The sequence below is a fragment of the Cherax quadricarinatus genome, chromosome 34, assembly GCF_038502225.1.
Source record: "Cherax quadricarinatus isolate ZL_2023a chromosome 34, ASM3850222v1, whole genome shotgun sequence".
Classification (NCBI taxonomy): domain Eukaryota; kingdom Metazoa; phylum Arthropoda; class Malacostraca; order Decapoda; family Parastacidae; genus Cherax; species Cherax quadricarinatus.
Window position 1 is genome coordinate 8,451,226 of NC_091325.1, and position 13,345 is coordinate 8,464,570.

The 13,345-nt window shown below is 39.0% G+C and overlaps 1 protein-coding gene and 1 long non-coding RNA gene across 8 annotated transcripts in view; one reads left to right on the forward strand and one right to left on the reverse strand.

Moving 5' to 3' along the window:
- The window catches only part of LOC128693682 (transforming protein p54/c-ets-1), a 496,563-nt gene extending 485,808 nt beyond the window's left edge, over positions 1-10,755 (forward strand). For all 7 annotated transcript variants that reach the window (XM_070091145.1, XM_070091146.1, XM_070091147.1 and 4 more), the window contains 2 exons: positions 7,909-8,701; positions 9,084-10,755. In XM_070091145.1, coding sequence (XP_069947246.1) covers positions 7,909-8,701; positions 9,084-9,147 — 857 coding nt within the window. In that variant the 3' untranslated portion in view covers positions 9,148-10,755. The remainder of the gene's footprint in view (positions 1-7,908; positions 8,702-9,083) is intronic.
- Positions 1-13,345, reverse strand: part of LOC138853588 (uncharacterized) — a 236,210-nt gene that overhangs the window by 106,047 nt on the left and 116,818 nt on the right. The window lies entirely within an intron of this gene.

Below are 13,345 nucleotides of genomic sequence, written 5' to 3' on the forward strand. Positions count from 1 at the left end.
TACACTTTACCAGGTACACTCAACAGACTTATCCCCCTATAATTTTTGCACTCTCTTTTATCCCCTTTGCCTTTATACAAAGGAACTATGCATGCTCTCTGCCAATCCCTAGGTACCTTACCCTCTTCCATACATTTATTAAACAATTGCACCAACCACTCCAAAACTATATCCCCACCTGCTTTTAACATTTCTATCTTTATCCCATCAATCCCGGCTGCCTTACCCCCTTTCATTTTACCTACTGCCTCACGAACTTCCCCCACACTCACAACTGGCTCTTCCTCACTCCTACAAGATGTTATTCCTCCTTGCCCTATACACGAAATCACAGCTTCCCTATCTTCATCAACATTTAACAATTCCTCAAAATATTCCTTCCATCTTCCCAATACCTCTAACTCTCCATTTAATAACTCTCCTCTCCTATTTTTAACTGACAAATCCATTTGTTCTCTAGGCTTTCTTAACTTGTTAATCTCACTCCAAAACTTTTTCTTATTTTCAACAAAATTTGTTGATAACATCTCACCCACTCTCTCATTTGCTCTCTTTTTACATTGCTTCACCACTCTCTTAACCTCTCTCTTATTGCTAGTATAAAATGCAGACACCCTGGTTGATTAGAAAACGTGTAACTCTTGGGGATCTTTATTCCAAGCTTACTTAGATGAATATGATGCTGGAGACAGTGGTAGTTTTGACGTTATCAGTCCATCACCCTTGGTAGGAGGCAGCAAGAAAGATACCCAAGTGTTGCACGTGTAATATCATTAGCTGTGGAGTATTTATCGTAAGAGCGGGACTTAACTAGAGCATAGTCTCTTGTTAGTTTCCTTCATGGGATGAATGATGCCTTGATGCTGATAAAGGGCTCACGATCCATTAAATTGGTGCTACTCTTCCCGTTCTTGGATACTCCAATCTCCAAGAGTTCAGCAATCCTTCTTGCGTATATTAATCCGTGACAACATTCTTGTGTTGTAGCCTTAATATATTCATGGGAACTGCTAGGCCCATAGGAGAATGGGAGGTGATCAGATTTGAACCAACGAGGAGCGAAGGTAGCTTTACTTTCTTATTTCAGGAGCTTTTAACTAGCTTAAAAGAAATAGTCTAGTGTAGCCTTCCTCATCTTAGCACTTACTCTAGTCTAGCCGCCTTATCACCTACGCTAGTTTGGCCATCGTCTTAGCAAATATCCCAGCCTAGCCTTCTTCCCTCTCAGGACTTCGCTTGCCTAACCTATTCCCTGATATTCTCTGTAATCCTAGCCAAGCCTCTGATGGAACGTTGCGAGGCTTAACAGTCAATCAGTAAATGGATATAACCTGCTGCAGCCTAGGGCTACTCCTTGAAGCTGCCGTTGTCTTCTTGAGAGGAAAAAAAGGATTTTGATCTAAGTTGTATTGCCTAAGTGGCATTGGATTCCACTGATCGTCTCTGGAATCGATGTTTTACAAAACCCTGGAATACTGTACAAGTGACACACACACACACACACACACACACACACACACACACACACACACACACACACACACACACACACACACACACACACACACACACACACACACAGTTTTGTAAATCAAATATCCCCAGCTTCATGGCTTCTTTACTCGTATTATCAGGGTGCATATGTATCTTATCTAACATACATATTAAGAAAATGCTAACCACGAGTCTCTTCTGTCCTAAGAAAACACTCATGGCGAAATGTTTTCCTGATAAATGTCCTCTCATACGTATCTTTTATCTGCAACTTGTCAATATCACCCGTACCACTGTTGTTATAACTGTTATTTATTATACTCAGAGAAGCGTTAAGCACGACGAGCTTATACAGCGCCTGCTTAGTGGAATTCAAGCAGGTTTGATCCATGGAAGCGCCGGATAGATTCAGTTCCCTGGATTATGGGCCCATTACTGATATCAGAGTATCCTACAGAACCGAAATGCATCCAATAGCTCTCATACCGGGAAACACGGTCGCTTCTACTTGACAAAAATATTTTTGATCTGTAAAATATTCGGGTACTGAAGATATACAGGCAGGACCCGCTTATACAGCAGGTCAGGTTCCGGGCTACTGCTATAAAGCGAAAATCACTGTAAAGTGATTTTCTTTTTATAGCAGGGTAAATTATCAAAAATAAAAACTAATAAAACTGCAGTACTGTCATACTATCAGAATAATTGGAAATTAAAAGAACTAGCATTGTCGAAAAATTCGCTTGAAGGCTCTTAAGAGAACCCTAAAGGCCAGGAAAAACACTAGCTCCAAGTACTTTGATCTGGCTCCTTCGCTGTCATCAAGGCACTCCCCACTATGCCTTCTCTTCTTGAAAGCTTTGAGCGATCAAGGATCTTAAAATGCTCCGCTTCTCATTTGCTCTGCATACACCGACGAACACAATTCATTATCTTGCGGACAAGCAATTTCAGAGAAACTCTGAAAGTGTGAATATATTTGTCAGGATTCTGTCCTTGAGAAATGATTGTCAAATTATCCTGACGTTTGCCTTGCTCCAAGGATAGCCTGCGACTTAACTTGCCTTTGTGGACAGTTGTGAAGGAGACAATAGTGGTGTCGGGTCCCGCCCGCCACGTCTACCTCTCACAAAGAACACATCCACCATTTCTCTCAATTATTCCTGCGATTTAGCATAGTTATTTCTTCTCTAATAGCAACACATTAAAATGTAAATTACAATTGAATCTCTGAGCTAATGTATATTGTGAGATTTTTTCTCCCCCCGTCAGCAAATTGCAGGTTCCGTTTTTTGCTCACTGGCAAATAAAAACTCTAAAGCATATCGCAAATCATCCTTTCTAACAACTGAATTATAGCGTTGATGTGAGCCAGTGACTGGTGGCAATACTTCGTGGAGATCTACCCAACAATGACCCGACTCGTGTTACTTGGAGGCGGTGATTCTGAGATCTCTAAAACGCTTTAGTGTTGAAAAAAAATCGACTCTCTTAATGTCACAGACTCAAACTAAATAACCGATGAACACATGATGTTGCTTTTCTTAGGCAAAAGGTAATTGCGAGACTTATGATGTATGTGCGTGTGTGTATTTTCAGAATGGCTAGTTGGTACCATTGGAGAAGGGTTGCTGGCACGCACAATACCTTCACAGGTCAGGGGTCATAACCCAATTAGCAGATTAGAAAATGCACAGGTCGCGGGGTCAAAGTGGCAACGAAACGACTGGGAAGTAGGTTCTTCTTGCACTTAGAAGCTGCCATTACTGTTGGGAAGAGCCCAAGAGGCCCATAACCCACACACGTACCCACGACCCCGTCATCGCCCTTGTGCCTGGGGCACACAAGGGCTAGAATTAGCCTTAAGCTGATTAGGGCATCGGCGCATGGGGTATGAGGGGGAAAGGTGGGGGGGGGGTGTTTGGCGAGGGGTGCGCAGGAGTAAGGGACTGGAAGTGATGGCAGTCGAGATCCAACACCATCCTGGAGGAGTTGCTTGCAGATGGACCTCTGGAGCGTTCACATCCACTCCCTCTACTCTCAGCTTCCACAGTGCTAACTTTTGTTGCACGTAGAAATACCGACAAATTTGCACCGGGTATTGTTCGCGAGTTATTGTGAGAATTAGCAACATATTGGACAACAGACGGGAGGACTCTGAAGAACGCGGCCAGCAACCATACCGGCCAGCCCTCATTATTGCAGTGCAACACTCCAGAAAATTTTGTATAGCATAAGTGACCAAGAACATGGTATGTTGGACGCTCTACGGAGTAAAGCCTCAGTTGCGGCATACTTACAGTAAGTTGATCGGTTCATTGAGCATCTGAATAAAAAAATTTCACTATAGGAAAATATCTAACGATTATCAAAATATAATAATCCTGGGAAGTTCTAAACTCGCCAGGGGTTAATGGAAAGTAATGTTTTAATCCAAATTATTATTACAATCATTACTAAGCGCTAAATCCACAAGGGTCATACAGCATTTTTTGTAATCCAAAGAAGTGGGAGGGCAGCTAAAATTCCTTGGATCAAGAGTCCTTCATCGGCATCGACCCGCTCCGATGATGGGGATTTTAACGAGCTTTTTATAATAGCTGGGGACGAGGTTACACAAATTTGCCTTGTGTATTTTACCTGTTATGACCGGAAGGATTGTTTTTCCATGTTGCCCCGAGCAGCGAGTTTACTGAGCACCGCCTCTCACCCTGTGAGTGAACATACCACCAAAATGTCAGTCCAAACAGTTGACATGACAACTCAAATACTTGACCTGACAACTCAAACATTTGACATGACATTTTAAATGGTTGACGTACCATTGGCGATATCAGTTTGGGTGATTGAAAAAAAATCAAATAGAAGTTATACGATTTTTTTCCTATAATCTTGTAAGATTAGAGAGGAAGGCCCAACAACATTTACCAGGTATTCGTTTCACACTCGTATGAGAGGACGGTAACACGTCCCTGGTTGGTTGCTGTCCACTAACCTACTGCCTTGTTATATAAGAACATAAGAAAGGAGGAACACTGCAGGAGGCCTGTTGGCCCATACTAGGCAGGTCCTTTACAATTCATCCCACTAACAAAACATTTGCCCAACCCAATTTTCAATGCCACCCAAGAAATAAGCTCTTGATGTGAAAGTCCCACTCAAATCCAACCCCTCCCACTCATGTAATTATCCAACCTAAATTTGAAACTACCCAAAGTCCCAGCCTCAATAACCCAACTAGGTAGACTGTTCCACTCATCTACTACCCTATTTCCAAACCAATACTTTCCTATGTCCTTTCTAAATCTAAACTTATCTAATTTAAATCCATTACTGCGGGTTCTCTCATTGAAGAGACATCCTCAAGACCTTATTAATATCCCCTTTATTAATACCTATCTTCCACTTATACACTTCGATCAGGTCTCCCCTCATTCTTCGTCTAACAAGTGAATGTAACTTAAGAGTCTTCAATCTTTCTTCATAAGGAAGATTTCTAATGCTATGTATTAATTTAGTCATCCTACGCTGAATGTTTTCTAACGAATTTATGTCCATTCTGTAATATGGAGACCAGAACTGAGCTGCATAATCTAGGTGAGGCCTTACTAATGATGTATAAAGCTGCAGTATGACCTCTGGACTTCTGTTGCTTACACTTCTTGATATAAATCCCAGTAATCTATTTGCCTTATTACGTACGCTTAGGCATTTCTGTCTTGGTTTAAGGTTGCTGCTCACCATAACCCCCAAGTCCTTTTCGCAATCTGTATGGCTAAGTTCTACATCATTTAACTTATAAGTACTAGGGTTATGGGCACTCCCAAGCTTCAGAACCTTGCATTTATCTACATTGAACTGCATCTGCCACTTTTCTGACCAAGAATAGAGTTTGTTGAAATCCTTTTGAAGTTCCATAACATCTACGTTTGAATCAATTATCCTACCTATCTTTGTGTCATCGGCGAATTTGCTCATATCACTAGTAATTCCCTCATCAAGATCATTGATATATATTATAAACAACAACGGGCCCAAGACTGATCCGTGTGGAACGCCACTTGTTACAGATCCCCACTCGGATTTAACCCCATTTATGGACACTCTCTGCTTCCTGTCAGTGAGCCATGACTCGATCCACGAGAGCACTTTTCCCCCAGTGCCATGAGCTGCCACTTTCTTTAACAGTCTATGGTGAGGAACTCTTTCAAAAGCCTTACTAAAATCTAAGTAAATAATATCAAATTCTTTATCGTGGTCAACAGCCTCAAAAGCTTTACTGAAGAAAGTTAATAAATTAGTTAGACAAGACCGGCCTCTTTTGAATCCATGCTGAGTATCATTAATCAAGCTATGCTTATCGAGATGGCTTCTTATAATCTCAGTATAATTGACTCTAGTTCAGCCGTGACATGCCAGCTACAAGCAGCAACAGTCTGTCGCAAAAGATCCCCAAAATTAAACTCTGCGAGTGTCCTAAAACAAAAAAAGCAGCTTCACCTGGAAAATTGCATAAAAGTATAAACTAATTTGACTTAAGCAATATTATATAAAACTTATATGAAAAATGTCTAAAATTTCTCATATAACGTTTAAAATAATAATATTGTTTAATTAAATTTAATAAACAATTTAACTTGGCTTATCGAATGTTCGTAAGATGTAATCAATTATATTTTAAAATTATATTATTCCTTCCTATGGAATATGCTCAAGTAGGAATAATTTTCTCTTGTCTCATAAGAACATAAGAAGGAACACTGCAGCAGGCCTACTGGCCCATGCGAGGTAGGTCCAAATCTGCTACCGGCTTAAGCCAGTGCCTTAACCTAGTCAGGTCAGGTCACATTCTCTTAAGGAAGGAGCACGGCATCTGACCCAGTAGCACAAGCCAGTCAGGTCAAACTCCCACCCACCCACACCAACTCATGTATTTATCTCACCCATTTTTAAAACTACGCAACGTCTTAGCTTCTGTGACTGTACTCGGGGGTTTGTTTCACTTATCCACAACTCTAAATGTAAAACGGACATCAGGAATTTTAAAGGCAAACAGACATCAATTGCAGAATTTCAAATGTATTATAACCTGAAATGAATTTGTTTAATGTAATCAGACGTAATTGAACGAGATTACCTAAACTGGGAGATTCCTCGAGTACTGTATTTTGATGGAAATATAAACAGTGTGTGGGTGAAACGTTGTCAATAAAGGATCACATTATACTGCACTTGTATTTATATTTCCATTGTGTCGGTATTTTATACCATTTATTTCCACTGTATTTTGATACACAGTCTATAAAATACCCGACTTAAAATGAAAAAAAAAAAAACTAAAACATGATTTATGTTATCTGAATAATTAATCCAGAGGCTTTGTCAATCCGCACTTGTGTTTTTCATAATGTCTGCAAACATGCTTGCATGAAGAATACTTATGTATAAATTAAGGAATGCTTAAGAGATCTGGTAAAAAAACAAATGAACCCTAGATAACTTCAGAGGATTACCTTTTGTTTTATTTTAAGCTGCTTATTTTAACACTGAAGGTTTATTCTGGTTATATAACTAGTTTGCATGCATGTATTATAATTGTGATTATTCTTGGAGAAGTGATAAACCAGGAAGACATGCAGCTGCTAGGTAATGAGGTAGAGTCGATCCAATGATAGGATCTCTCCACTTCCTTGGGTCAAGAGTCCTGTACCTGGGTGTACAAGCATGGAGAATGGGTAAATATGTGGATGTGGGATGTGTGTAGTATGAGTGAGAGTTATGGGTTATAGACATATCCAGGATCAGAGCTGTATTAATAGTGCTTAGCATGTTATATTTTCAATGTTTACAGAGGTTAAGGCATATACTACAGCCTCGTGGCTCCAGTTCCAGAATTCTACCAGAACGAAAAACTTTTCATTATCCTGTCGGTGTTGGATTTTTCGCAGTTTATAAATTTGGTCTTTTCTTCTCCTAGTGATGGTGCCGTTTTCATAACTTTTCTTCCTCGTATCTTTTTATATATTATTCCTATTTTGTCTCTTAGTATCAACAATTTCATTTTTAATGTCGGTATTTGTATTAACTTTTTTTTTTTTTAGTTCTGGATGGTCAATGGTCACATGGAGTTGCTGTGTGTGTATGTGAGTTTGTGTGTTTTTATGGAGTGTGCACGAACATCTGAGCTGTGAATAAAATTGTGTGAAATTAGTTATCTTCTAATTGAGAGTCGGGCACAAGACAAGAGGTAGCTAACATTCTTGTGGTTACTGGAACAGCAACTTCCTGAATGTTCCTTCGCGTTGGGATAGATATGTATGTTCATATGATATCAATGCACAATTATATTTATTACGTAAACGTATAGACGATTATTATTTTGTGTGTGTGTTATAATTTTAATTGTTGTTGCAGGTGGCTACCATAGCGTGGAGAGCATGGGTGCTGTGAGTGAGCCCCCGTCAGAGGGTTCCCCTGGAGGTTTCATGCCCCAGCCCTACACCGAAGCTGACCCTGAGCCCTACCACACCCTGCCTGACTCCCACCACCCTGCTGTTCACTACCTCGACCCCTCCACACACGACTTCTACAGTCTCCACGACAAGTATCGACTGTCCTATTTCAAGTACCCTCAGCCCACTCCCACCCACAGGTACACGCACGAGTACCCTGATGGCTATTCTACGCCACACTACGACCCACAGTTCCAGACCGTACCACAAGCGCTACCAGAGCCATGGGCGAGCGCGGCGGCACAAGGACATGACCTCTCACAGATTAACAGTGGCGTCGGTGGGCCAAATTTGGCTCACTACCTACCCACTCGCCCAGATGTGGTGACTCCAGACACTAAGCCGCCTCCTGGCCTCCTGGGTCCCAGCTCTGCGACGCTGGGATACCAGACAGGTAATGGTGGCCCTTGTTTCACCGGTTCTGGACCTATCCAGCTGTGGCAGTTCCTCTTGGAGCTACTCACAGACAAGAAGCAGCAGCAGCACATCTCTTGGACAGGTGATGGCTGGGAGTTTAAATTAACAGACCCAGATGAGGTTGCGCGACTTTGGGGCATGAGGAAGAACAAGCCCAAGATGAACTATGAGAAGTTATCCCGAGGTCTGCGGTATTACTATGATAAGAACATTATTCACAAGACAGCCGGCAAGCGATATGTCTACCGATTTGTCTGCGACCTCCAGTCACTACTTGGGTAAGTACTGAGTGAACCCTACACTAACCACTATTGAAACAGTAAACAAGGGATCATAGTTTTTTGGGTCAAGTGTGAGAATCTCTTCATTTGCCTGCAGGGGATCTCTTGCTCTTCTAAAATATCTGCGATATATCTTATTTTGTAATGTAGGTAATTTGACACATTCGTTAATTTATAATATAAAGAATATGGAACAGCGAAAGGAAAAATTTGTTCTAATGTGAAGACATTAGATTTGTTATAAAAAAAAATCAATGCTGAATGACTTTCATAAGTTTTCATTTTCTCTAAATATAAAGTCTAAATTCAGTTTTATATGCTAAATATTTTTTGCAGTGTCACATTTAAACACTGAGTTAATACTTGTCCTGTCATACAGTTATTCGCCGGAGGAGCTCCATGCAATGGTTGATCTCAAGCCTGAGAAGAAGGACGACGATTGAAGTATGCTTCCCGCCCTTGCTCTCACCCCTTTTCCCAGAGTTATAGCACAGAGCAGGTCAGTCTGGCTAGGGGTCTAAGGTCCCATAGCCTCCACCTCTTGACCTGCTCTGATAGTGGTCAGTGGCGTTTAGTTATGCGCTGATACTGGGCGCCTCTTGGCCAGATCTAATCTTCAGCAAAATAAATACCAATAGCAAATTTGTCGCTTGCTGACATTTTTGTGGGTTAGCCAAATATTTACAATATATACAAATTTAACTTTGTTAAAAGGCTATATCTGCATTTTTATCGACCTGTTCCACGATTAAATGTGGATTTTTAATAATAATTATATTTTTGTAAATACAGTATGCCATTAATGTCGGGCATTTAGACTAGATTATATGTTTGTATAGTCAGACGTGTGGAGGCTGTTACCCAGTCCATGTTGGTGTGTGTTGTGAACACATCTTGTACCTGTGCACATCTGTCTGTGCACAATTATTGTCTGTGCACAGAATGTGCACAGCTGTCTGTTTAGACTGTTTAGACAGCTGTCTACGCAGAGTTATTGTAACCAGCCAGTTGTACCTGTACTTGTTCTGTACACAAGCCCGACTGTAATATTAATTATGTTTAGTTATGGACTTAGTGATTCATGGAAATGACTATAATGAGTGCTTTCAAAACTACAAGTGCTATGTATTAGTGTCAAAATAGTAGACGTCACAGATTGGTGTGGCCATTTTTTATTTTTGCATATATGATCTATATATATATAGCCCTTAGCTTGCTGTCACTAACTTCCCCAAAATACAAATAAAATGTATTCCAAGTGGTATCAAAGGTGGAGAGGCCAGGTTCAAAAAGTCAACGATACCCGATATGTACTTGGAGCTGTCGTAGAGAGCCTGGCTCAATACCATTGGCGACCTCACCTTTTGCTGCTGTTCAACAATTTAGCGATCTTCCATTGTGCCTTTTTTGTCCCAATGATCTTCCTGAGGGCAACAGTCTTAAGTACTCACAGAGGGTACCAAGTGATTCACCAATGAGAACAATTTAAGGTACTTACAGCTTTCCACCAGCTAGCGTCCTCACAAGGGTACCAGACATATCATAAATGAGCTCTACAAAGGTACCAGCTTCACATCGAGGGTCTCACTGGGGTACCAGCAACAGTACTCTTGTAGCCCTTGAAATGTCATCCTTTTCACCACTGAGGTTTCCAAAGGTGCCAAGGATTTCAAAACTCACCAGTGAAGTCTTTAAGGGCTATGGCAACTGCTTTAGCAGATTTTTTAAATATGGAAAAAGTTAGCGAGTCCTCAGGAGTACCTGCTGTTCCATAAGTATAATTCACACTCCTTAGTGCTAAGGGCGGATATTTAAAGAAAAATGTGATGTTGCGAACTGTTATTTGAGGTCACAACGATAGACTGTGATGTAGCCGGAAAGCAACTTTATAAAATCAATGTCTGCATTCGGAATTTTCATGTGTAGATACTTTACAATTCTCCATAATTCTTGCAACTGGAGGAAACGGTGTTAAGTTTTTAGATGTGATAAATTGTTGAGCATATTGACTGTTGGATTTTTATCTTCTGAAATATGACAATCAAATTGGATACCCTCATTTTAGTGAGATTACTAATCGCACACGACCTTCAAAACAAATACCAAATATAAATTACTTATTACTGTATTTACAAAGACTTATAAGGACATACCTGCCCCTACAAATACTATGGTTCTTCCAGACACCCTGGGTTAGAAATTTGAACTTCGTCTTCCTTAATATAAGTTCAAACTTGCAACCATCTTCCACATGTAAAAAGTCAACTTTCATCTGTAGTAACACTGAGAAGTTTCGGCTTCCAGCCATCCATGGCATAAGAAGTTGGGAATTCTGGCCCTTCACAGCAAATCTGAGCTGAGTTACAGCTGTCACCAGTGATATTTTCCGTGTTCTCCGCCCACACTTGACAGGAGCCGTCCTAACTCATGCCTCACAGACACGTGCCAAGCTCACAGATAGGTGCCACTCCTCACCTTTTTTTTCTATAGATTTGATGTTAGTTATCACTCACTATTATATCAGTGGCATCTTAGACATACATTTTTCAGGCTGAAAACCTGATAAATAAAAATATGTTTTTAAATAGTGGTTATTTTTTAATACAAATTTAATGCTTTTTCAGATTTATAATTCAAGTGCAGTATTACATGTGGCTTTGGGAAGGATTTATATTCATTGCTTTACTCATGGGTTCTCAGCCCTGGTGCTCAAGCAGAACACTGTAGCATAGACTGTTTCTGGTGATGCTGGATAGTGGAGAAATGGTTCACAGCCTAAGATTAGCTTTCAGCCGTAAACTTTTTACTGACCCAGTTTTTTGTCTCTTCCTGTTTTTCAAACTGACAGGAGTTTGACACGATAGCTATTAAATTTGAAGTTAACCAGAGCAACTTTTGTGCAGGGTTCCATACGATATCAATGGCAGGTCAGTAGATTTTTCAGTGAACAGTTGCTTTACCAAATAGTGCTAATGAACGTATGTTTGTAAGTATAAATACGATATATATATATACACATATATACACATATATATATATATATACACATATATACACATATATATATATATACACATATATACACATATATATATACACACATATATACACATATATATATACACATATATACACATATATATATATATATACACATATATATATATATGTCGTGCCGAATAGGCAGAACTTGCGATCTTGGCTTAAATAGCAAATCTCATCATGCCATATAGGACAAGTGAAAATTTGTGTATGCAATAATTTCGCCAAAATCATTCTTAACGTAACGAAAAAAATGTATTTCACTGTGTGTGTTTAGTATTAAATTATTGTAAACAAATCTAAAATATATTAAGTTGGGTTAGGCTAAAATAAATTGTTCTTGTTATAATAAGGTTAGGTAAGTTTTCTAAGATTCTTTTGGTGCAAAATTAAAAATTTTTACATTAACATTAATGAAAAAAATATATCTTTAAACGTATAAGAGAAAATTTTCGAAAGAACTTAATTTTAAATGAGTTCTTGCTAATTGACCAGTTTTATATATTCGGCACGACATATATATATATATATATATATATATATATATATATATATATATATATATATATATATATATATATATATATATATATATATATATATATATATATATATATATATATATATATATATATATATATATATATATATATATATATATATATATATATATATATATATATATATATATATATATAATTTATCTCAGGCCAAAGGAGGCTCATAACTACGAACTTTGGGACAAAATATGCAGTACTATGCTCGCCAAGCCAAACCAAATAACTTTGGTGCCCAGCAAACTAGATGTTTGCTCCAGAACAGCTGGCACTCGGCTGGTGATTAGTGTTTCATTTCTTCTGCGTTCACTGGCCCACAAGAGATATTAGTACACTTATAATTTGCAGAACATGGGAAATAATTATCATTTATCTCAGGAGAGAGGAGGCTCTAACCTATGAATTTGGGGACAAAGTATGCAATACTATTCACACTAAAAGTTTGTAGGTTTGGTTATACTCTGTTCTGATATACAGGCTTATAAATATTTCACATATTATGCAAATTATATGCATATAGAATGTGTGTGTGTGTGTGTGTGTGTGTGTGTGTGTGTGTGTGTGTGTGTGTGTGTGTGTGTGAGAGAGAGAGAGAGAGAGAGAGAGAGGGGCGGGGAGATACGGAAATTCCGTCTTAACAACTGTTCACATAATGTAGATTTAAATACCGAGGAAATTAATCAAGGGAAGGGCTATTCCCACTTAACGACCAACTCCCACTCATTTAAGAACTAAATTCCAGGCTGTGGGTCGTCATCTCTTCCTCGAATGATCAGAAAATGGTTATAAATAAATTGTTTATCACTTCTCTGGTCTTAAGAGATGGGACTAAATCAAGAGTCAATACAAACATTACTTTGATATCCTCTGCATTATCGGTTAAAACGTGAGGAATATGGCAATAATGTTAATTCATATACTGTAGTTTATCAAGTTACTATCACTCAATTTCCACTGCTACTCCATTTCGTCACTAGAGATGCGTCTCTTATTTAGTTCAGTGGTAATATAAACTATTTCTGAATACATAACACAATGAAAA